This window comes from Conger conger, chromosome 11 (genome assembly GCF_963514075.1).
Source record: "Conger conger chromosome 11, fConCon1.1, whole genome shotgun sequence".
Taxonomy (NCBI): Eukaryota; Metazoa; Chordata; class Actinopteri; order Anguilliformes; family Congridae; genus Conger; species Conger conger.
The window spans coordinates 32061868-32084200 of record NC_083770.1 but is presented as its reverse complement, the minus strand read 5'-3'; the positions used below and the strand labels follow the sequence as shown (position 1 = coordinate 32084200).

The 22333-nt window shown below is 43.4% G+C and overlaps 2 protein-coding genes across 2 annotated transcripts; one reads left to right on the top strand and one right to left on the bottom strand.

Moving 5' to 3' along the window:
- The first annotated feature begins 7977 nt into the window (after nucleotides 1-7977).
- On the top strand, nucleotides 7978-13683 carry gstt1a (glutathione S-transferase theta 1a). Its single transcript, XM_061260338.1, has 5 exons — nucleotides 7978-8348; nucleotides 10025-10112; nucleotides 10378-10528; nucleotides 11081-11257; nucleotides 13311-13683. Exons 1-5 carry the CDS (start codon nucleotides 8237-8239, stop codon nucleotides 13509-13511), a joined length of 729 nt encoding a protein of 242 aa, XP_061116322.1. The 5' UTR covers nucleotides 7978-8236; the 3' UTR covers nucleotides 13512-13683.
- A 1004-nt stretch (nucleotides 13684-14687) lies between these two features.
- On the bottom strand, nucleotides 14688-15503 carry LOC133139947 (taste receptor type 2 member 40). Its single transcript, XM_061259439.1, is given in 3 exon segments — nucleotides 14688-14693; nucleotides 14806-15093; nucleotides 15096-15503. Coding segments are annotated over 3 exon segments (702 nt in total).
- Nucleotides 15504-22333: the final 6830 nt, after the last annotated feature.

Below are 22333 nucleotides of genomic sequence, written 5' to 3'. Positions count from 1 at the left end.
GATGTAAAGAAACAGAATAAAATGTTTTTTATTATTACATAAAATGTGTGACATGTGATTATTCATACATTGGCCAGTATTAATTGTCTTTGTTTCATTGCAGGCGTGACATCATTGGTCTGTCAAATATTGCATAATTTTTTTTAAATAACACTCAATGTTTTAAGGGCAGTAGGCAAAGGCGGGGATCCGGGCGTGCTGATCCTCGGCGTCGCAGACGTTCTGGGGACGTGGAACGTCACCTCTCTGGTGGGGGGAGCGGTACCAACTAAATATAGTTGGGCTCACCTCCACGCACAGTACTGGTTCCGGAACCAAACTCCTGGAGAGGGGCTGGACTCTGTTCTTTTCTGGAGTTGCTCAAGGTGAGAGGCGCCGGGAGGGTGTGGGGATACTCACAAGTCACCGGCTGAGCGCCACTGTGTTGGAGTTCCACCCGGGGAACGAGAAGGTCGCCTCTCTGCGACTACGTGTTGCTGGGGGGAAAGCTCTGACTGTCATTTGTGCTTATGCACCAAACAGCAGTTCAGAGTATCCGGCCTTCTTGGAGTCACTGGGCGGCATCCTGGAAAGGGTGCCACCCGGAGACTCCATAGTTCTGCTGGGCGACTTCAACGCTCACGTGGGCAATGACGGAGAAACCTGGAGGGGGGTGATTGGGAGGAATGGCCTGCCTGATCTGAACCCGAGTGGTGTCTTGTTATTGGACTTCTGTGCTGGTCATGGATTGTCGATAACAAACACCATGTTCGAGCATAGGGTAGCTCATAAGTGTACTTGGTACCTGAGCACCTCAGGCCAAAGATCGATGATCGACTTTGTGGTCGTATCATCAGACCTGCGGCCGTATGTCTTGGAAACTCGGGTGAAGAGAGAAGCAGAGCTCTCAACTGATCACCACCCGGTGTTGAGTTGGATCAAGTGGCCGGGGAGGCTGCCGGAAAGACCCGGTAACTCCAAACATGTAGTGAGGGTCAACTGGGAACATCTGGCAGAGGCCCCTGTTGCAAGGTCTTCAACTCCCACCTCCGGAGGAACTTCTCACGCATCCCGGGGGAAGCTGGGGACATGGAGTCCGAATGGGCCATGTTCAAAGCCTCCATTGCAGCGGCGGCAAGCAGGAGCTGTGGCCAGAAGGTCATCGGTGCCTGTCGGGGCGGCAACCCAAGAACCGGCTGGTGGACGCTAGCGGTGAGGGATGCCGTCAAACTGAAGAAGGAGGCCTTTCGGGCTTGGCTGGCCCGGGGGTCCCCTGAAGCAGCAGACAGGTACCGGGTGGCCAGAAGGGCTGCGGCTTCGGCAGTCACTGAAGCAAAAACCCAGGTATGGGAGGAGTTCGGGGAGGCTATGGAGAAGGACTTTCGGTTGGACTTTCGGTTTCGAGAAAGTTCTGGCAAACCATCCGAGGACTCAGAAAGGGAAAGCAGGAGAACTGCTGACCCGGACTGGGGATATTGTTGGGCGGTGGAAAGAGCACTTCGAGGAGCTCCTGAAACCGAACAACACATCCTCTGTGGAAGAGGCAGAGCCCAAAGACTCGGGGGAATCTGCACCTATATCCCTGGCGGAAGTTGCTGAGGTAGTCAAAAAGCTCCTCAGTGGCAAGTCACCGGGTGTGGATGAGATTTGCCCCGAGATGCTGAAGGCTCTGGACATTGTTGGGCTGTCTTGGCTGACACGCCTCTTCAGTGTCACGTGGAGGTCGAGGACAGTACCTGCAGAGTGGCAGACCGGGGTGGTGGTCCCCATTTTCAAGAAGGGGGACCGGAGGGTGTGCTCCAATTATCGGGGTATCACACTCCTCAGCCTCCCTGGGAAAGCTTACTCTAGGGTGCTGGAAAGGAGGCTCCGACCAACGGTCGAACCTCGGATTCAGGAGGAGCAATGTGGCTTCCGTCCTGGTCGTGGAACAGTGGACCAGCTCTTTACCTTGGCGGGGTTGCTAGCGGGGTCATGGGAGTTTGCCCATCCAGTCCACATGTGCTTTGTGGACTTGGAGAAGGCTTTCGACCGTGTCCCCCGGGGAACCCTGTGGTGTGTACTGCGGGAGTATGGGGTACTGGGGCCGTTGTTACGAGCCATCCGGTCCCTGTATAACCAAAGTGAGAGCTGTGTCCGCATTCTCGGCACAAAGTCAAGCACGATTCCAGTGGGTGTTGGACTCCGCCAAGGTTGCCCCTTGTCACCGGTCCTGTTTGTGGTATTCATGGACAGGATCTCAAGGCGCAGCCGAGGTGAGGAGAGTGTCCGGTTTGGTGACCTCGCATCTCTGCTTTTTCTCATCTCATCTGGGATGAGAGTCAGCACCTCCAAGTCCGAGGCTATAGTTCTCTGCCGGAAAACGGTGGATTGCTCCCTCCGGGTTGGGAACAAGTCTTTGCCCCAAGTGAAGGAGTTCAAGTATCTCGGGGTCTTGTTCACGAGTGAGGGTAGAAGGGAGCGTGAGATCGACAGGCGGATCGGTGCAGCATCAGCAGTAATGCGGGCGTTGCACTGGACCGTCATGGTGAAGAGGGAGCCGAGCCAGAAGGCGAAGCTCTCGATTTACCGGTCAATCTACGTCCCAACCCTCACCTATGGTCACAAGCTTTGGGTAGTGACCGAAAGAACGAGATACAAGCGGCCAAAATGAGCTTCCTCCGTAGGGTGGCCGGGCTCAGCCTTAGAGATAGGGTGAGGAGCTCGGACATCCGGAGGGAGCTCGGAGTAGAGCCGCTGCTCCTTCACGTCGAAAGGAGCCAATTGAGGTGGTTCGGGCATCTGATCAGGATGCCTCCTGGGCGCCTCAACTGGGCGGAGACCCCGAGGTAGACCCAGAGCCCGCTGGAGAGATTATATATCTCTCCTGGCCTGGGAACGCCTCGGGATCCCCCAGGAGGAGCTGGAATGCGTTGCTGGGGAGAGGGAGGCCTGGAATACCCGGCTTTGCCCACTGCCACCGCGACCTGACTCCGGATAAGCGGGTGACGATGGATGGATGGATGGATGGATGTTTTAAGGGAATAGCTCACCTTCAAGTGCTCTGGAGTTAAAGTACCCCTGAATGTCCCTGTACTATCCATTGTAAAGCCAGCTGATCATCAGAAACTTCTGTGAGCATTTAAAATGTCCTTCATTGCACATAAAAACTGTCTGGGTCAGTTGAAAACATACAATAAATCTGAAATACTGTTAAAAAGCAAAACTTTCCTTTAAGGCAGAAATACTTTTGCTCATTGAGTCAGAATCATCCGGCTGTAGTTCACTCTAAACTGTGCGATGTCTTCTATCTAACGTGGAAACAAAAGCTTTACAAGTGGCAGATTCAACTTTCTGTCAGTTGCTTTTCCAGCTGATGACCAGACTGAGCCTGGAATATTAAACAAATGTAATCTCTAAAATCTCACACACCACATGTGTCTTTTGAAAGGAGGAGTGGGTCACATCTGGGGGAAATGTCTACCCTGCTGGTGTTTGCAAAACTTGGCAGCAATCATATTTGCATATTGTTTTCATAACATAAGAGTATATGAGTCTATTGAATTATGCTTTGTCCTTAAATTTGATTGAGGAAATAAATATCATTTTCAAAAATGAGTGATCAGAAATGAATTAAATGCAATTAGTAATTCAGAATTGATAGATATACAGTCAGTTCCAGAATGATTTTACCCTAGATAAAAATGAAGAAAAAGGCTGCAGATAAAAAAACAACAACACAGATAATAATCTATATGTTATATTCAAACATATGGGAAAACAATATACTTTTATTTCAATACATTGACTCTCATGTTTCAATGTTTTTTATTAAGTAATCTATTTTTTTCTGTAAACCATAGCTGTCAGAATTATTGTTTAAATAAGTTAAATAAGTTGGCAATTAAATTTTACTTAATTTAGTTCATAGGATGCAATTCCGTCCCTTTCTGTTTCACTAGAGTATATTGATGAAGTAACAAGCATGCAAAATGGATAAACCAATGACAGGAAGAGAATGCTATGGTCAGATGACACCAAATATGAACTTTGTGGCAATGCACACCACATGTTTGGCTGCAAAACAGGAACTGATACAAGTAGAAGCACCTCATACCTACTGTCAAAAATGGAGATGGGTCATAGGCACATAGGGGCACTATTTAAGATCAATGGTACAATGAATTCAACAAAGTACCACAACATTTCGGCTGAAAATCAAGTTGTCTCTACTAGGAAGCTGACACTTGGACATATGTGAATTTTCCAGCAGCACAATGACTCCTAACATACATCAACTTCCACACAGAAATTATGAATGAAAAACAACATCCATGTTTTGCAATGGACAAAGAGGGGGGTCTATAAGCATAAACTCAAGGATATAACTGCTCTTGAAAAGTTCTGCATGGAGGAGGAATGATCCAAAATCCTTCCAAATGGGTTATCTTACCTTATCAAAAATTATAAGAAAAGACTCACAGCTGTAATATTTGCCAGGGCTCGTTGCACAAAGTATTAAACCAGGGGTGACAACAATTGTGAAACCTATTTTTGTGGGACATTTTTATTTGAAAATGGTTGAATAATTCCATTGAATCATTAATAAAGCACACTACTTTCTACATACGATACGATACGATACGATACGATACGATACGATACACTTTATTAAAGCCCCTTAGGGAAATTTGTCTTGGACTCATGGCTACATACAGCTTATCAATGGCTCTACAAAGAAGATAACAGACAACACATTACAAAAAGAACACATACAATCACAAACAACAGTCTTGCATATTCACGTTAATCATATTGCACCATCCCATTCCATTCACTATGGAGGACATGGGATGGGTCAGACAGTATTCTCTGCGTCTGACTAGAGACAGACTGTTCATAGATGGACTGGAGGGACTGCTGTTCCTTCCTCCCCATGACCTTCATGGCAGTCTGTACTAGACGCATCAGCTTAGATTTTAATTTTACTGTCAGGTTGCCATACCATGCTGACATCCCATACCTGACCATGCTCTCTAGCACAGCTTGATAAAAAATAAACATAATCCTGTTGTCTACGTCATGTACTCTAAGTCTACGAAGAAAGTAGAGTCTCTGCTGGAGACGTGAGCACAGACTCTCCAAATGTGTATTCCAGCTGAATGTGTTGTCTAAATGAACACCCAGATACTTGTATGAGCAGACCTGAGTAATTGGTTCATCATGAATCACTACAGAACTATGCTCCCCCACTAGCTTGGGTCTAAGATCATCTCCTGAGTCTTCCTCACATTAAGGATGAGGTGATTAGTGTCACATCAATGCACAAACTTCTCTATCTCATCAAAGTAAGCTGTGGGACGTGTGTCCTTGTGCAGCAGGCTAAGGATAGCATACCATATATTGCACCATCCCTTCTATTGCACCATCCATCCCATATACTGTATTGCACCAACCCTTATATTGCACCATCCCATATATTGCACCATCTCTTGAATACACATGACACTATCTAACAAACACACATGACACTAGCTAACAAACTATACAGTATTTAAAATTCTGATGGAAGTAGGCACAAACGAATATCTAAACCGGTTAAGCTTCCATCTAGGTACCTTATACCGTCTGCCTGAGGGCAAGAGCTCATATTCACTATGGAGGACATGGGATGGGTCAGACAGTATTCTCTGCATCTGACTAGAGACAGACTGTTCATAGATGGACTGGAGGGACTGCTGTTCCTTCCTCCCCATGACCTTCATGGCAGTCTGTACTAGACGCATCAGCTTAGATTTTAATTTTACTGTCAGGTTGCCATACCATGCTGACATCCCATACCTGACCATGCTCTCTAGCACAGCTTGATAAAAAATAAACATAATCCTGTTGTCTACGTCATGTACTCTAAGTCTACGAAGAAAGTAGAGTCTCTGCTGGAGACGTGAGCACACACTCTCCAAATGTGTATTCCAGCTGAATGTGTTGTCTAAATGAACACCCAGATACTTGTATGAGCAGACCTGAGTAATTGGTTCATCATGAATCACTACAGAACTATGCTCCCCCACTAGCTTGGGGTCTAAGATCATCTCCTGAGTCTTCCTCACATTAAGGATGAGGTGATTAGTGTCACATCAATGCACAAACTTCTCTATCTCATCAAAGTAAGCTGTGGGATGTGTGTCCTTGTGCAGCAGGCTAAGGATAGCAGTATCGTCTGAGAATTTAAAAATAAGATTACTGGGGCAGCTGTTCCTGCAGTCATTTGTGTATAATGTGAAAAGAACCGTGAACTGACACAGCCCTGAGGGGCACCTGTACTCACCGATCTAGCTCCCGAAAGGGTGTTGTTGACTCTGACTTGCTGAATTCGATTGGTTAAGAAAGAAAAATACCATTTAACTACAAAGGGGTTAACACTCATATGTTTCAGTTTCGTGACCAGTAGATGTGTCTGCATCGTGTTAAAGGCGGAGCTGAAGTCAACAAATAGTAAACGTGAATATGACTTGGGGTCTTCTAAGTGTTTAATAACAAAGTGGGTGATGCTGTTAATGGCATCGTCTGTGCCCCGCCCCTGCCGATAGGCAAACTGGAATGGGTCTAGTTGATCTTTCACCTCCTCCTTCAACACAGATACCATATACCTTTCAAAGCATTTCATAACAATTCTAGTTAAAGCCACAGGTCTATAGTCATTATTTTCAGTTGGGCAAGGTTTCTTTGGGACTGGAACAATTATAGATCTCTTCCAGAGTGCAGGGACAATATGTGAGTCCACTGACCTCTGGAAGATGGGACACCATGCTGGAGTGAGTTCTTCTGCACAGTTTTTCAGAAGAAAGGCAGAGATGCCGTCTGGGCCTGAGGATTTCTTTATGCATAATCGTTTAAGTAATGACTGGATCTTAAAGGGGTCAACTAACACCCCAAGACTCTGGTCAGAAGTGGAAATGGTCTCCAGCACATTATTACACTCCAAAGAAAAGTCCTGAGTTTCAAACCTAAGATACAATTTGTTCAGTTCATTAGCTTTTTGCATGTCATCAGTAGTGATGATGTGCTTCTTGTTCATCTTCATATTTGTTATGACCTTCATAGAGTTCCATAGCTTTTTAGAGTCCATGGAAGTAAAGCTATGCTGTATTATTTCCTTGTGCTTCTTCTTTGCCTCCCGTAGTAGTTGGTTGAGTTCCTACATGTTGGGAAATAAAGTTTGTGACAATAACTTATTCTTATACAGCAAGTTTGTGCATATTTATCAAGGGTGCCAAAAATTCAGGACCTGATATATATATTAGTCTAGCTCCAGTACAGAATTAGGCTAAATAAAGGACATTGGTTTTACATTAGGCTGTATTATGGCTGGGGCCAAATATGTGCACTGGTGCTATTCAAGTTTTTGTTTATGCTTCAGAAAGCGCTACGGTCTTCTCTGTTGCCGATTATTGTAAAGGAAAATTCCATCATTGATTAATTGTTCTGTATGAAGCGGCTAGTCCCACGTGGCTCAGTTCGAACATTTCCCAGTTACACGACATCCGCCCGCTATTCGTCTTTGCTGACTCGAGAACAATAGAGACAGTAGGCCTACTTGCTGCACAGGATAAACGCGGGCACGTAAATGAGGCGCATAGCTTCCAACTCTAACGCTTTCGGCGTGAGACACACGCATTTGCATGTGCGTGTGAAAACAGGCAAATGCGTGTGTCTCACGCGGAAAGCGTGAGAGTTGGCAGCTATGGAGGCGTCAAAGTAGCCCCTCTCTCAATCGGCGTTAATTCACTACCATATTGACTTGGTGCCAGAAAGTTTACGCCGTAGTTTCTTTTAGAGTGCGCTTAAAAATTCACTTCGATATTTGGCTACTCAAAAACTAGTTTTTCTGCCAACGTGTTCCTATATCCCATATTTGCTTGGTGCAAATAATTCCCACTTTATGCTCAGCGTGAAATTTATGTTTAACTTCGTGTAGATATCCTATCCATCCTAGCCAGTCATCCTATGTTTTGTTTCTGCTAAATATTAATCATGCGATGTTTTTAACACAGCTATTGCGAATAATATTAATGTGATTCACGGTATGCATTTTCTGGCTCTTTTATTTGTGCTAGAACACCTTGGGACTATTGGTCACTGTCCTAAGTACAAAAGATCAAAATTACATTTTGAAGGAGGGGCTTTTCCATGACTAAACGAGTGTGCACTGGACAGGGGAGCCAAGTAGAAGACAGTTCTTTTGGTTCGGTCGTGCGAGCACAACTTCTGATCCAAAATGCCACTCGAATTATTCCTTGACCTACACTCTCAACCATGTCGCTCCGTTTTTATGTTCGCCAAGAAAAATAACATCCCGTTTGAATTCAAGGAAATCAACCTGACTGCAGGTAGGCTACAAAATAAAACTTGCAGAATCCGTCCGTAACCTCATTTCAGCTAGCAAGATTTGAAAAAATGTTGCGTTGCAGAGCGTGACTGAGAGGACAGAAATTAGATTGTTTTGTTGCAATAAAATGAAGGTATAGTAGAGAGAGGGAGAGAGAGAGAGAGATGAAAACACATCACGTTTTCTTATATAGTTATGTTATTGTTGACTGGAGCTGTAGCAAGCCAGTACCCGATATGCGTGATGCATTTTCGGGGTTTAAGGTAGACTTAATATTAATACATCTTAGTTCATTCAATTACTACCGAAATACGAATGGCCAAGCCATTAAAGCTTCTAAAGCATAACTTCAAATAAAAGTGGTACGATTTTAAAGTGAACACGTTGACGTAGGCCTAGCTTACTTTATTTTTGTAAACTACAGACAGCGACAGCTACAGCTGCTCAGAGACATTACTCAGTCCAGTCCACTGCCGACAATACCACACACACACACACACACACACACACACACACACACATATAGTTGGATTGTGCGACCGTGCATGGCTAACATGACCTTTTTGGCATTACATTAAACTTACATTCCAGATTCTTAAACCAACTAACAGTTTGGGTGAAGTCAGGTAATTTAATCTAATTCACCCCATTAAAAAAATTAAGTGTTAACGCTTTCCATCTAAAGTAAAACTGTCTATGGGTTATGCTTATTCAAAACAGTATTTGTCTTAGTACAGATAAAAGGTGCCAGATGTGCACTTTGAACTTTGGAAGATTGTATTGCATAAGGAATACACAGTCTGCTCAAGGGAAGAGGAGTATTGCTTAAGTGCTTAACATTGCAAAATGACTGTGTTTAAAGAAGTAATTTACATCAAAATGATTTTGCCAGGGACTTTCTTTTAAATCCGGGGGTTTTATTACTTTGTAGGTCTTTTGTATGAAAGCGATCTGGGGAGTTATGTCATCATTCTAGAATTGCTAGTTTTATTGATTCCAGCCATCTCTGAAGAGTGTTACTGGGTTCATATGTGTGCCTGATTTAGTCTCCCTTTGCTTCATTAAGTCAGAGCATGGACTTGATGACCTCATGATCAATGTCAAGCAATGGTTGAGTTAGTTCAACTTTACCCCACCCCTGCCATTGCTGAAAGGCAGGCATATGTGTTTCCGTAAACAGGATATGCTACAGTATGCTTGTTTAGCATACTTTCTGGCCTGAGATCAGGGAGATAGGATCTGTGAGGTGCCTTGGGTCATTCATCACAGCCTTTCATTCAACTGTATTAATTCATGATAGAGTTGAAATCAACGATCTGTTGTCTGATTAGGATTGCAATTATGGTCAGAACAGGCTTTTAACTAACATTCTTCCTTAACATTGTGGCTTCAATTCTCAACCAGTTGACAATGTCATAAAAGATTCCCACTATTAATCCACAAGAGTTTCACTCGTGGCAGCACCCCATTCTTGTGGTATTAGTTGCACCCTGAAAGTCGAATATACCATTAATTTACATTAAATTCGGAAATGCTTAGCAATCTTAATGGTTTCAGATCAATTGCTAATTATGGGACCCACAATTGCATCTACTTTTTGTTGATTCTATTGGGCCTGGTTTATCCTACTTTTGACCAACAAAAAAGATCATCCTTGCTCTCCCCTGTATTCTTTAGGCCAGCAGTATGGAGAAGAGTTTGGGAAGATCAGCATTCTTAGGAAGGTCCCTGTAATGAGAGATGGAGACTTTGTTCTCACAGAGAGGTAAGAATAACACTCTATGTGATAACATTTTTTCTAAAGGACCACATGAGCTCGTAAGTTGAAAAATGTAAGAGCACCCTAATGCATCCAAATGAGTAAATATGTCCCTAAATTATTTTTCCAGTTGAGTGACACACATCAGTTTTCAGGAGAAAATGCTCCTAAAACGAAAGCGCTGCAGAGCCCTGTAATAACCCCATCGTTTATGGATTTTTCGCGGGAGGTTGGAAAGCCTTTAAATGAATGTTACTCCCCTGTCCTGCAGCATTGCAATCCTGAAGTATCTGGCAGAGAAATTCAGAACCCCGGACCATTGGTACCCGGCTGAGCTACAGAAGAGAGCCCGTGTGAATGAATACCTGGCCTGGCAGCACACAGCAATAAGGGCCCATGGCTCAAAGGTCTTCTGGTTCAGGGTGAGTCTTTCTGGGAGAGTTTTTGGCCCTTGTGTGGTTTGTTTGTCTGCTGTAAGTTTGCTTTTACAAGAGCAAACATCAGCAGAATTTCAGTTAACAAACTGGATGTGCATATTTACATAATAGTAAATGTTTCACGTAGCATATGAAATATAATCCAATCCATGTATGTGCATATTTTATTGTATAAATAAACATCCCTGGTCCACTGTTCACTCAGCCTGCTTATGGCTGGTCAATGATGAGTAACTGCCATACGTATAGTATTTGTCTTAAAGTAATCCTGTGATTTTAATAGAACACCAAACAAATACTACTGTATCTGTGCCTTTGGAGGTATTCCATGCCAGAAAGTGTGATTTGTTATCTAATGTTCATGAAAGCACAATTCACCAAAAGAGGGAAAAGTGCCTTATGACCCAATTCATGCCGAGATGGAGGTACTCAGTGCAGAATGTAGCAAGTGAAAAATTTAACATAAAAGAAGTACATTTTACAGTTAAAAGCAGGCAAAGGCTTGAGGAGGCATCAAGTAACACAGTGCCCTTTCAGTCCATGGTCCCCATCATAATCGGAACTGAAGTACCCAAGGAGAAGATGGACTCTGCAATGGAAGACCTCAATACATCTTTGAAGCTGTTTGAAGAAAAATTTCTCCAGGACAGAGCCTTCATCGTTGGAGACCAGATCTCATTGGCTGACCTGGTAGCTCTTGTGGAGATCATACAGGTATTGTTGGGGGGTGTCACGGAATAATTCATTTGAAAATGACAATTATGTGCCAGACTGAAAGATGTATATTGCTTTTGGTATTGGACTCATCAATGAGGCTGTAAAGCCAAAGTCTAGCAAAAGAAGTCTTTTTTTCGGAAGTAAAGAACACATAACATTCACAGATCAGAGATAATGCCTAGCTACTGTATGTAGGCTCTGTAAACACAGAAATGCTATCTAGATTATGCCATTGTCACACAACGTATTGTAGCCTCATGTTTTAATGGACAAGAATATAGTAATATAAATGATGATTGGGGGACACGAACACAAAGAGATACAGTGCATCCGGAAAGTATTCACAGCGCTTCACTTTTTCCACATTTTGTTATGTTACAGCCTTATTCCAAAATTGATTAAATTCGTTTTTTTCCTCCAAATACTACACACAATAATACCCCTTAATGACAATTTGAAAAAAGTTTTTTGAGATTTTTGCAAATTTATTAAAAATAAAAAACGAAGAAATCACATGTACATAAGTATTCACAGCCTTTGCCATGAAGCTCAAAATTGAGCTCAGGTGCATCCTGTTTCCACTGATCAACCTTGAGATGTTTCTACAGCTTAATTGGAGTCCACCTGTCGTAAATTCAGTTGATTGGACATGATTTGGAAAGGCACACACCTGTCTATATAAGGTCCCACAGTTGACAGTGCATGTCGGAGCACAAACCAAGCATGAAGTCAAAGGAATTGTCTGTAGACCTCCGAGACAGGATTGTCTCGAGGCACAAATCTGGGGAAGGGTACAGAAAATCGGGGGAGAAGGGCCTTAGTCAGGGAGGTGACCAAGAACCCGATGGTCACTCTGTCAGAGCTCCAGCGTTCCTCTGTGGAGAGAGGAGAACCTTCCAGAAGGACAACCATCTCTGCAGCAATCCACCAATCAGGCCTGTATGGTAGAGTGGCCAGACGGAAGCCACTCCTTAGTAAAAGGCACATGGCAGCCCGCCTGGAGTGTGCCAAAAGGCACCTGAAGGACTCTTAGACCATGAGAAACAAAATTCTCTGGTCTGATGAGACAAAGATTGAACTCTTTGGCGTGAATGCCAGGCGTCATGTTTGGAGGATGTTTTTCAGCGGCAGGAACTGGGAGACTAGTCAGGATTGAGGGAAAGATGAATGCAGCAATGTACAGAGACATCCTGGATGAAAACCTGCTCCAGAGCGCTCTTGACCTCAGATTGGAGCGACGGTTCATCTTTCAGCAGGACAACGACCCTAAGCACACAGCCAAGATATCAAAGGAGTGGCTTCAGGACAACTCTGTGAATGTCCTTGAGTGGCCCAGCCAGAGCCCAGACTTGAATCCAATTGAACATCTCTGGAGAGATCTGAAAATGGCTGTGCGCCGACGCTCCCCATCCAACCTGATGGGTCTTGAGAGGTGCTGCAAAGAGGAATGGGCAAAACTGCCCAAAGATAGGTGTGCCAAGCTTGTGGCATCATATTCAAAAAGACTTGAGGCTGTAATTGCTGCCAAAGGTGCATCAACAAAGTATTGAGCAAAGGCTGTGAATACTTATGTAAATTTCAAAAAAAACTTCTTTCATGTTGTCATTATGGGGTGAATAAATGAATGTATTCCATTTTGGAATAAGGCTGTAACATAACAAAATGTGGGAAAAGTGAAGCGCTGTGAATACTTTCCAGATGCACTGTACATTCTGATCATTTATTTATCTTATGTGGTACAAACTTGTATTGCATAAAAAAACTAAATAAAAGTGTTCAGACATGAGGATAAATAGCAAATATAGCAAAACATAATTGAAGTTGTTTTACTAAGCGGCATTGAGCTTTAACAATTTTTAACTTTTAGGTGTGCTCTCCATTCTATGTTTGTCTTATACTGGCAGTCCTGAACATCCTCACCTTGATTATCCCATGTTTGGAGTAGTCAAGGTGCATGAAAGGTGAAGCTACGTGTGTGCCTCTGCCAGGATGCATATGTGCACATGTGTCATGGCATGTTGGTTACTTATTCATGTGCTGTATGTTGCAGCCTGTTGGGACTGGAGTGGATTTGTTCAAAGATAGGCCCAGGCTGAGTGCCTGGAGCGACCGTGTGAAGAAGGAGATGGGCGTGGCTCTTTTTGATGAGGCTCACGCTGTCATAATGAATGTGCAAAACCTGCCTCAGGTCTTCCAGGACAACGGCATGCTGGAGTTCCTCAAACCCAAGCTCCAGAAAATGTTCAACTGATACTCAACTCGACAGAATACCCCCTTCACCCAAAGCTTTAAAACATGGATGTTCTGTCAAGCTCCACAATACCCATATAGTCACTACTACTATGTATACTATTTAGTTTGATCATAACCTTGTCATCTAAAAGAAAGAACATTTTCAATAAAACATTTTATATCAATGTTAATCGCTTGTCTTGCTTAAGTAAATGCTTTATAGCTAGAATGTCATTAAAATTATTGATGTATTGGTTTACATGCTGGGGATGCACCCTGCTTAGTTACATATTGAGTAGATCTAGACTATCAGTTTTGTATATTAAATGGGAAATTTTTTAAAATCAGATGCTAAACAAATACTAGTTTCAGTCAAATTGGTTGTATCTGAAGGAGTCTGTTTTATCATGCTTCAGGGGATGTTAATAAGCACAGGATAATAATTTGTCATAGAGTAGGTGTACAGATTAGAATAGAGAAAGTCTGGATAATCAATTCCTTCTTTACTGAAAGACTTCTATGTCATGCTGCCATTACACTGTACAATCTAGAAATCTATGTAATTTAATGTTCACTTAGTATTCCATTTAAGATTTGAAGATAAAGACTACTTTCGGTTAGAATATGTGTTAAATGTGTCAAATGTGAGAAGAATGTGTAAAAACACATTTGGGAACCATAATAATGTTCTATATTTGGACCTAGGGCAGTAAACGTATATTTTATGCACATCTGCAATACATACGTACAAGAGCATTAAATGTTTTAGATCGTAGCAAAATCCAGCAATACTATTAAGAGACATGAAAGGAAGGAAAACTGGAAGGCGGCTGAAAGCTTGCCATGACCAAAACAAGAGACTTTCAGATGCTATCATTCCAAAGAATACAAACAAATTTTCAGACTGGATACGAAAGGCAATCTTGACTAAACATAAGAACTGATTAAACAGGAAATTTCATTTTCCTTTTACCTACATTGGGATTTTAAAAACTACTTACTCTTTTCTGTATTTTAAAGACTACTTGTTTGTCTCAACATTTTAAAAGGAAGTAGCACAATCCAAGTACACAATAACCATTATTCCTTATTTGTGTGTTAGTACTATGTATTTCCAGATCTTCCTTTCCAGGTCCTCAGATATTTCTACTGCAGTAGCAGCAAAGAGACACAAGTTTCTCCTTTGTTTGTTTGTTTAACACTGTCAAAAGAATGTCCATTGCCAGACAAAAAAAAGATAAATCCCATGCAAATATCTTGAATGGAAACTTGCCTGGGGACCATCTGGCCAGAAAGATAAATAATATGGTCACCACAGTCAGGTACACCACAACCATGGACACGGTCATCCTGCACACCATTAGGTAGGGGTCAGAGTCTGGGAACTGGTTCACATTCTTCTTCATGGCAAGTGTGTGATGGCAGAGGTGGGTCACAAGGCTCAGGGAAGTGGGCAGCATGACCAGCACAGGGACAGGGCAGAGGAAGCCCAGGAGAACATAAATGTAGAGGTTTGTGTCAATCCAGCCAGGGAGGACAGCATTCAGGCCGGTTGCATTTCTGGTCTCATTAGCAACGGTGGCGTTGGACGATGGCAGCTGAAGGAATAGGAAGGGAGACAGGCTACAAAGGAGCACAGCACAGTTAGCAAGAGGGCCGTGGTGATGAAGAAGGAAATGTTCTTCTTCAACTTGCAGAGAAGAGCACTGGACGTGCTGACAATCTTCACACAGTAGAAGGTACTCAGCCAGGCGATGGACCAGAAGCTGATGCACATGCTCTGTAACCAAATGAAAGTTGTAGCTCTGAGGAATGGTAAGTAATTAACAGAAAAAAGAATGCCTGCCCAAAACAAGAGCAGGACAGCAGTCATGGAGAGCTCCAGGAACATGTTGCTGATGGATATGCAGGAGATGATCAGGCCCACAGGCAGATGAGATCCTCTGGTCTTCCACAGGTGCAGGACTGTCACTGCCAGATTACAGATGTTCCACAGAACTGAGATCCCCATCATAAAAAGCAATACACACATCTCAGCAACCTGAGCACTGAGACTCATGATTTATCTGTGACTGAAGTGAATAGCACCCGGTCTGACAGTCACTGCTTGTCACTGCTACAAGAGATGTTAACTCCATGCAAATACTTGGACACGAGTCGCTGAGACAGACCTGCAATCTATTGTATGGAAAATTGGGACTGGGATGCAGTTGACCATTGGCTTTGAAAGAGAATGTCTAGTTGGAGTCCCATTGGGTCAGAAACTTGAGTGTCAATTTGCCAGGTATGTGAATTACTGTACGATGGATTACAGGAGGTGGTTTTATCCATTTTACATTTACATTTTAGTCATTTGGCAGACGCTTTTAATCCAAAGCGACTTACAAGTGCATAGGTTCTACCATAAGTCAGAGCATCACATCCAGAAACTAGCAAAATACACAGGAAATGCTGTTCTAAACATAGTTGTCATCAGAAGTGCATTTTTTTTTTTTTTTTTTGGGGGGTGGTGGGGGGGGGGGGGGTTAGACAAGGATAGGGATATCAGAAAGGAGGGGCAGGGGAAATCAGGAGGGAGGACTAAGGTAGAGTCCCAAGGGACTGATCAGGTGCAGGTTATAAGGATGAACAACAGACCAAAACAACAGCTTTCATTTTATTGCCTTTTGTTGTGGGCTGTCTTGGAAAAATTGATAATTGGTGACATGCTGCCTTGTGCTAGTGGTAATCGTCACTATATGAGGCTAATTCTTACATATTAAGTAATTGTTTTTAAAACAGAGGACACACATTTTTACAGTAAATATACAAAATAAAAAGGACTCTTGTTCATTGTTGACAGATCCTTTTTTTCCACACAAGACAGCTATAGTTCTAAAACTACAATACTGCACAATAAAGATATACAGTATAATCATGGGGGGCATGAAAAAATGCACTCGAGCTCACCTTAGTAGTTGAAATTTGAAATACTTCTTTACGTAAAAAGGTTTACATCAGAGAAAAGCTGCTGTGTAGCACTCCTAAAATAAAGTAAAAGGCAGATATTCAATATTTTCACTGTACATGATGATAGAGGCATTGTGCCAGGCTCGTCTTGTGCTTAATTCAAATAAAAAACTGCCCAGCAGAACTTTTACTCCAGATATGTGGTAGACACAGTGTTACTGTGCAATAGGAAAAATAACCAAGGATGATGTAGCTATATCCAGTGCTTTTTGTGTACATTTGGTTGTTGAAGAAAATGGAGAAAAGGGGCAGACAAGCCAGTGACACAGTCAGCTTACAAACCAACAAGTAAGGACTGGAATTGGTTCCCATTCCTCCTCATGGTCAGCATGATGTGAGGACAGAGTGCAGGCCACAAGTCTCAGTGAAATTGGCAACATGGCCACCAGAGAATTAAATGGAGGATGGAGGTGTCAAGTCTGTTATTGGAGAGCAAGCTAGCTACGCTGGTGGTAATGCAGGTTGTATCCAGGGTCTTGAAGTCAGTTGAAGTAAGAAGAAAGGGAGGCATATGGCAAAAGAGCACAGCCTGTTCAGCAGGAGGGCTGCATTGGTGAGGGGAGTAATGTTTCTCTTCTCTTAGCAAAGAGAGCATCAGAGATACTGCATATTTCACTCAGTAGAGGACAATCAGCCAGCAGGAGGTCATATATCTGTACTACTGGCAGATCACAATCACAGATGTGAGGAAAGGATGAACCTCTGGCCCATACCAAGCACACGAGGCCAAACATGAGAGCTCCAAGAACACATTGCTGATGGAGACAATGTCATGACAGGCCATTCAATCAGAGTGTATGATTTTTATTTTTTAACTGCTGATTTTGAAAATACTGAGTTTAATCATGCCCATTACAGTGTGGCACATATGCAAAACACCCAACAAATACAAATATTTTTGCATTTGCTTCACTTCTTCAAGATATTCTTCTTACAATATTTAAGTAAATTGAAATTGCAAAGTGACCTTAATCTTTCTTATGCGTGACTCTGCATGGAGTCTTGTGGTAATGTTCTGAGAGAGGATCACACAGACTGAAAGATGAGAAGGGATGATAAGCACCCACGTGACTGGACATAGGAATCATGAGGGAGCTTGTGCAGTCAGCTACATGGGAACGAAGCAGAGCCCTGGCCTTTGGAGACACGTACAGAATGTGCTTGTAGATTCAAAGTTTATGTGGATTTGACCGGAGCATGAAATGGTTGCTTCCCAGACAGGTCACTGCTGTTGGACCCTTCAGCTGGACACTTAATCCATTCAAAGTGTTTTTGAAAACAAAAGTCAGCAAACATAACTTGTTTTAATGAGACTTCTGATATGATGTAGTGGAGACATTTGCTGTTTTTACAGGGGAATGAAGTCTTGGATTACAATGAAAAAAACTCAGTTCTGCTGTTGATTCTAAGTGAGAAGTTGGAGAAGCTGACTATAAGTCTTGATATTTTAGTGAAATTGTCACAAATCCTGAGACAGGTTTGGGGCAAATTTATGGTTCATACCCTTGAATAAGTTTATACCCATCGACAGTATTATTCAAACTAAATACCCTTTATGTGCCTTATTTCCCCCATATCAAGTGGAACATTTAGGAATTTCCCAGTGGGCTCCACCCAACCATTTCACATTTCCTGCCCTGTCAGGAGGGCCGTGAGCCAGGCTGCGGCATACAGGGCAGGCTGTTTGCGCCTTTTCCCCTCAGAACTAGTAGATAAACGTCATTGTATATCTAAGGCAATTATGAAAACCAGTTATAATCTTATCAAAATCAGCACCAGAGACATTCACATATAGTATGAGGCAAAACATTACTGGCTCCTTCATTTCTGCAAAGGCTATATAGAACGCATTGTATTAACATAAGGCAAGACTTTACATTTCTTTCTAGAGACTCTTACTAGAATCTTTTAAGTGACCACATCAGAAACCACTTTTCAAGGACACTTGAGATGATTCATCCACCTTCTCTTGGAAGTTCTGTGTACTTCCAAACTAACATTATGAAATGCAGAATATAGCTAGTGTGTAGAACACGTCATAGCCTCAAATCACGGTTTCCGATCGCTGATACATATTCAGATAAAAAAACAAAGAAAAGAAATCCCACTGTCCAAACACTCATGAAAATCCTGTACCTTGACATGGTACATGGTACCTGGTACTGCTTCTTCTTTGGTGGCTTGTCACAGTTCCCCTGGAATCCCACCCTAATTGTGGATTCACATGAGGGGACTTGAGAGGACTCTCCTTGACACATCAAAAGCAGAAATGAAGGAGTTACACACTGATCAAACCACAGGCTAAAATTGTTTTTTTTTACTAGGGTATAAAATGCCCTCAAAGCACTGTTGAGGTTCTGGTCATCCAAAAAACAATTTATGCCAATTTTCCGGATGACTGTGACCCAGTGTTATCTTCTATGGAAACAACACCGCTTGGCACAGAGCCAGAGTTGAGCAGTGAAAAAGGTGATATTTATACTTTATATTAATTCAATATTAAGTCACACAACTGCTGCATGTACGTCAACAAGGAAACCAATGTAGCGTGTGTGAACTCTTGAGAGCTTCAACCACCAGAATCAGTTTGTGTCACACTACTGAAGATCAGAGTCAGGGCAATCACTATGTCCACCTCTTGACCAGCCTGCAAAGCAATTCCATTTTAATTAATTTGTAACCATCTTTCCTGAATTCACACATAACCATTTATTTCTACATAGAATTTGGAAGACATACTATTATTAACATTCACCTTAATCTATTATTCTATTATTATCATTTATGAAACAAGATTACATTTTAGGATTCAAAGGAAAACAAGAGTGTATTTTCTAAGAATCTCAGCACATCTCTCAGTAAACACTTTGAAAACTTGAGTCCCTGTGTGAGAATACATATCCGCTGGATGTTAAAGGGTTGCCAACTAGGTCATTTTGCATAGATATGCAAAGAAGGTCATTTGTTTCCCAGAATCTATTCTGAATAAAGTCTAGAGTATCCTTTGTTTAAATGCCACTTTCCTCCTACATAATCTGAGATGTGGTAAAATAGTATTTCTGCGGAGTGGTACTGATTTAATTTATTTTGCCACATTTTCTTGCCTTAAGATGCCAATAAATATTTCAATATTTAAATATAAAAAAGGAACATTTTAAAGTATTAAAATGAGTTGGCTTGAGGCAAATGTTGGTGCATTTTGTTTGTTACCACTTCAGGTCATTTAACATGCAAACTCCTTTTGCATTGTTCTACTTAAGCCAATGTATTCTATGTAATGTAAATACCATTATATGCTTACCAGTATTTTCTCTGGAAGGAAGTATTTTTGTGTAGGTATAGGGCCGAACACCTTTTAGTTAATCAGTACTCTATTTGTCTATTACTCTATTACAACGTGCCTCAGTAGAATGTTTCCTAAGTGATGATGGCCGCTTGTTTCAGTTCTAGTCCTGCCAGCACACCAATGTTACATTACATTACATTATTGGCATTTGGCAGACGCTCTTATCCAGAGCGACGTACAACAAAGTGCATACCCATAACCAGGGGTAAGTCCGCTGAAAGACCCTAGAGGGAAGTACAATTTCAATTGCTACCCATACAACAAAGATAAGGACCAGGGCCTATTTTTAATTTATTTTAATTTATTTTTTTATTCAACAAATAAACAAACAAACAACAAAGCAAAAGTGACCAAACTTAACTATCTAAATACTGCTTACCTAGCCAACTAAAAATACCAAAATACTACGTAAATCACAAAGACAACAATTAAGGTTCACAGGGAGGTAGGAAGGGATGGGGAGAGGTGCTGCTTGAAGAGGTGCGTCTTGAAGGTGGGGAGAGATTCTACAGTTCTGACCTCAACGGGGAGTTCATTCCACCACCGTGGAGCCAGTACAGACAGTAGTCGTGAGCGTAAGGTGGAGGTTCGGAGAGGGGGAGGTGCCAAGCGGCCTGTGGAGGCTGAACAAAGAGGTCTGGCAGGGGTGTAGGGTCTGATGATTTTTTGTAGGTAAGCTGGGGAAGACCCCTTAACTGCTTGGAAGGCTACACCAATGTTTTGAATTTGATGCGAGCCATGACAGGCAGCCAGTGGAGGGAAGTAAGCAGGGGAGTGACGTGTGAGTATTTGGGAACGTTGAAGACCAGACGAGCTGCTGCATTCTGGATAAGTTGGAGGGGTCTGATGGCAGACGCTGGGAGTCCAGCCAAGAGGGAATTGCAGTAGTCCAGGCGGGACAGAACCATCGCTTGGACCAGGAGCTGGGTCGAGTAGGGGGTGAGAAAGGGGCGGATTCTCCGTACGTTGTATAGGAAGAACCTGCATGACCGGGTCACCACTGCAATGTTCTCGGAAAGGGACAGTCTGCCGTCCATCACCATGCTGAGGTTCCTTGCACTGGGTGATGGCGTGAGTGTGGTATCCCTGAGGAAAATGGAGAGATCCAGGTGGGGAGAGGTATTAGCAGGGATGAATATCATTTCAGTCTTGCCTGGGTTGAGCTTTAGATAGTGGTTGTCCATCCAGCTCTGGATGTCACTCAGGCGAGCAGAGATACGGGCAGAAACCTGTGTATCAGATGGTGGGAACGAGAGGAAGAGTTGGGTATCATCCGAATAGCAGTGGTAGGATAGCCCATGTGCAGTGATCACAGGGCCAAGGGAACGAGTGTAAAGAGAAAAAAGAAGCGGGCCTAGGACTGAGCCCTGGGGAACTCCTGTGGCAAGGGGCCGAGGTGTCGATACCGTACCAGCTCAGGCAACCTGGAAGGAGCGACCGGAGAGGTAGGACTCAATCCAGTCCAGGGCTGTGCCACAGATGCCCGTTGCTGACAGGGCGGACAGGAGGATGGAGTGATCCACAGTGTCGAAGGCAGCAGAGAGATCTAGAAGAATGAGGAGGGGGAGAGGGAGGCTGCTCGTGCAGCATGGAGCGACTCACTGACGGAGAGGAGCGCGGTCTCTGTCGAGTGGCCCAATCTGAAGCTAGACTGATGGGGGTCTAGCAGGTTGTTGTTAGAAAAGAAAGAAGAACGTTGAGTAGAAGCAGCTCATTCTATGGTTTTAGAAAGAAAAGAAAGAAGAGATACCGGGCGGTAGTTCTGGATGATGGAGGGATCCAGGGTAGGCTAGGAGAAGAGGGGATAGGGTCAAGGGCACAGGTTGTAGGGCGGTGGGAGAGCAGGAGTTGAGAAACATCAGAGTCTGTAAGGGGGGAGAAAGTGGAAAAGGAAGGGATGGGCCTAGAGGGGGGGAAGGGCACAGTAAGGGGGGCGGTGGTTGTAAAGGATCTGCGGATGACTGTGACCTTCTCATCGAAAAAGTCAGCAAGGTCATCAGCAGGGAAGGAGGACTGAGGTGGAGGAGGCGGTGCGTTGAGGAGAGAGGAGAACATGGAGAACAGTTTCCGGGGGTTAGAAGCGGAGTTCTGAATTTGTGTTTGATAGTATTTTGCTTTGGCGGCAGTGACAGCAGAAGAGAATGCCACCAGGAGAGATTGGTAAATTGTGAGGTCTGAAGGGTCTCTGGATTTTCCCCATTTCCTCTCCGCTGCGCGGAGGCTGGTCCTGGAGGTACGGAGGGTGTCAGATATCCAAGGACTGGGAGGGGATGTGCGAGGTGGCTTTGAGACAGGGGGACAGAGAGAGTCAAAGGCGGAGGAGAGAGATGAAAGGAGGGTGGCAGATGCAGAGTCAGTGGGGAATTTGGAGAAGGATTCGAGAAGGGGGAGTGAGGCAGTGACAGTGCTGGCAAAGGAAGAGGGTGAGAGGGAGTGGAGGTTACGGCGGCCTGAGGAAGTGTGGGTGGGAGGAGGAGGAGGAGGAT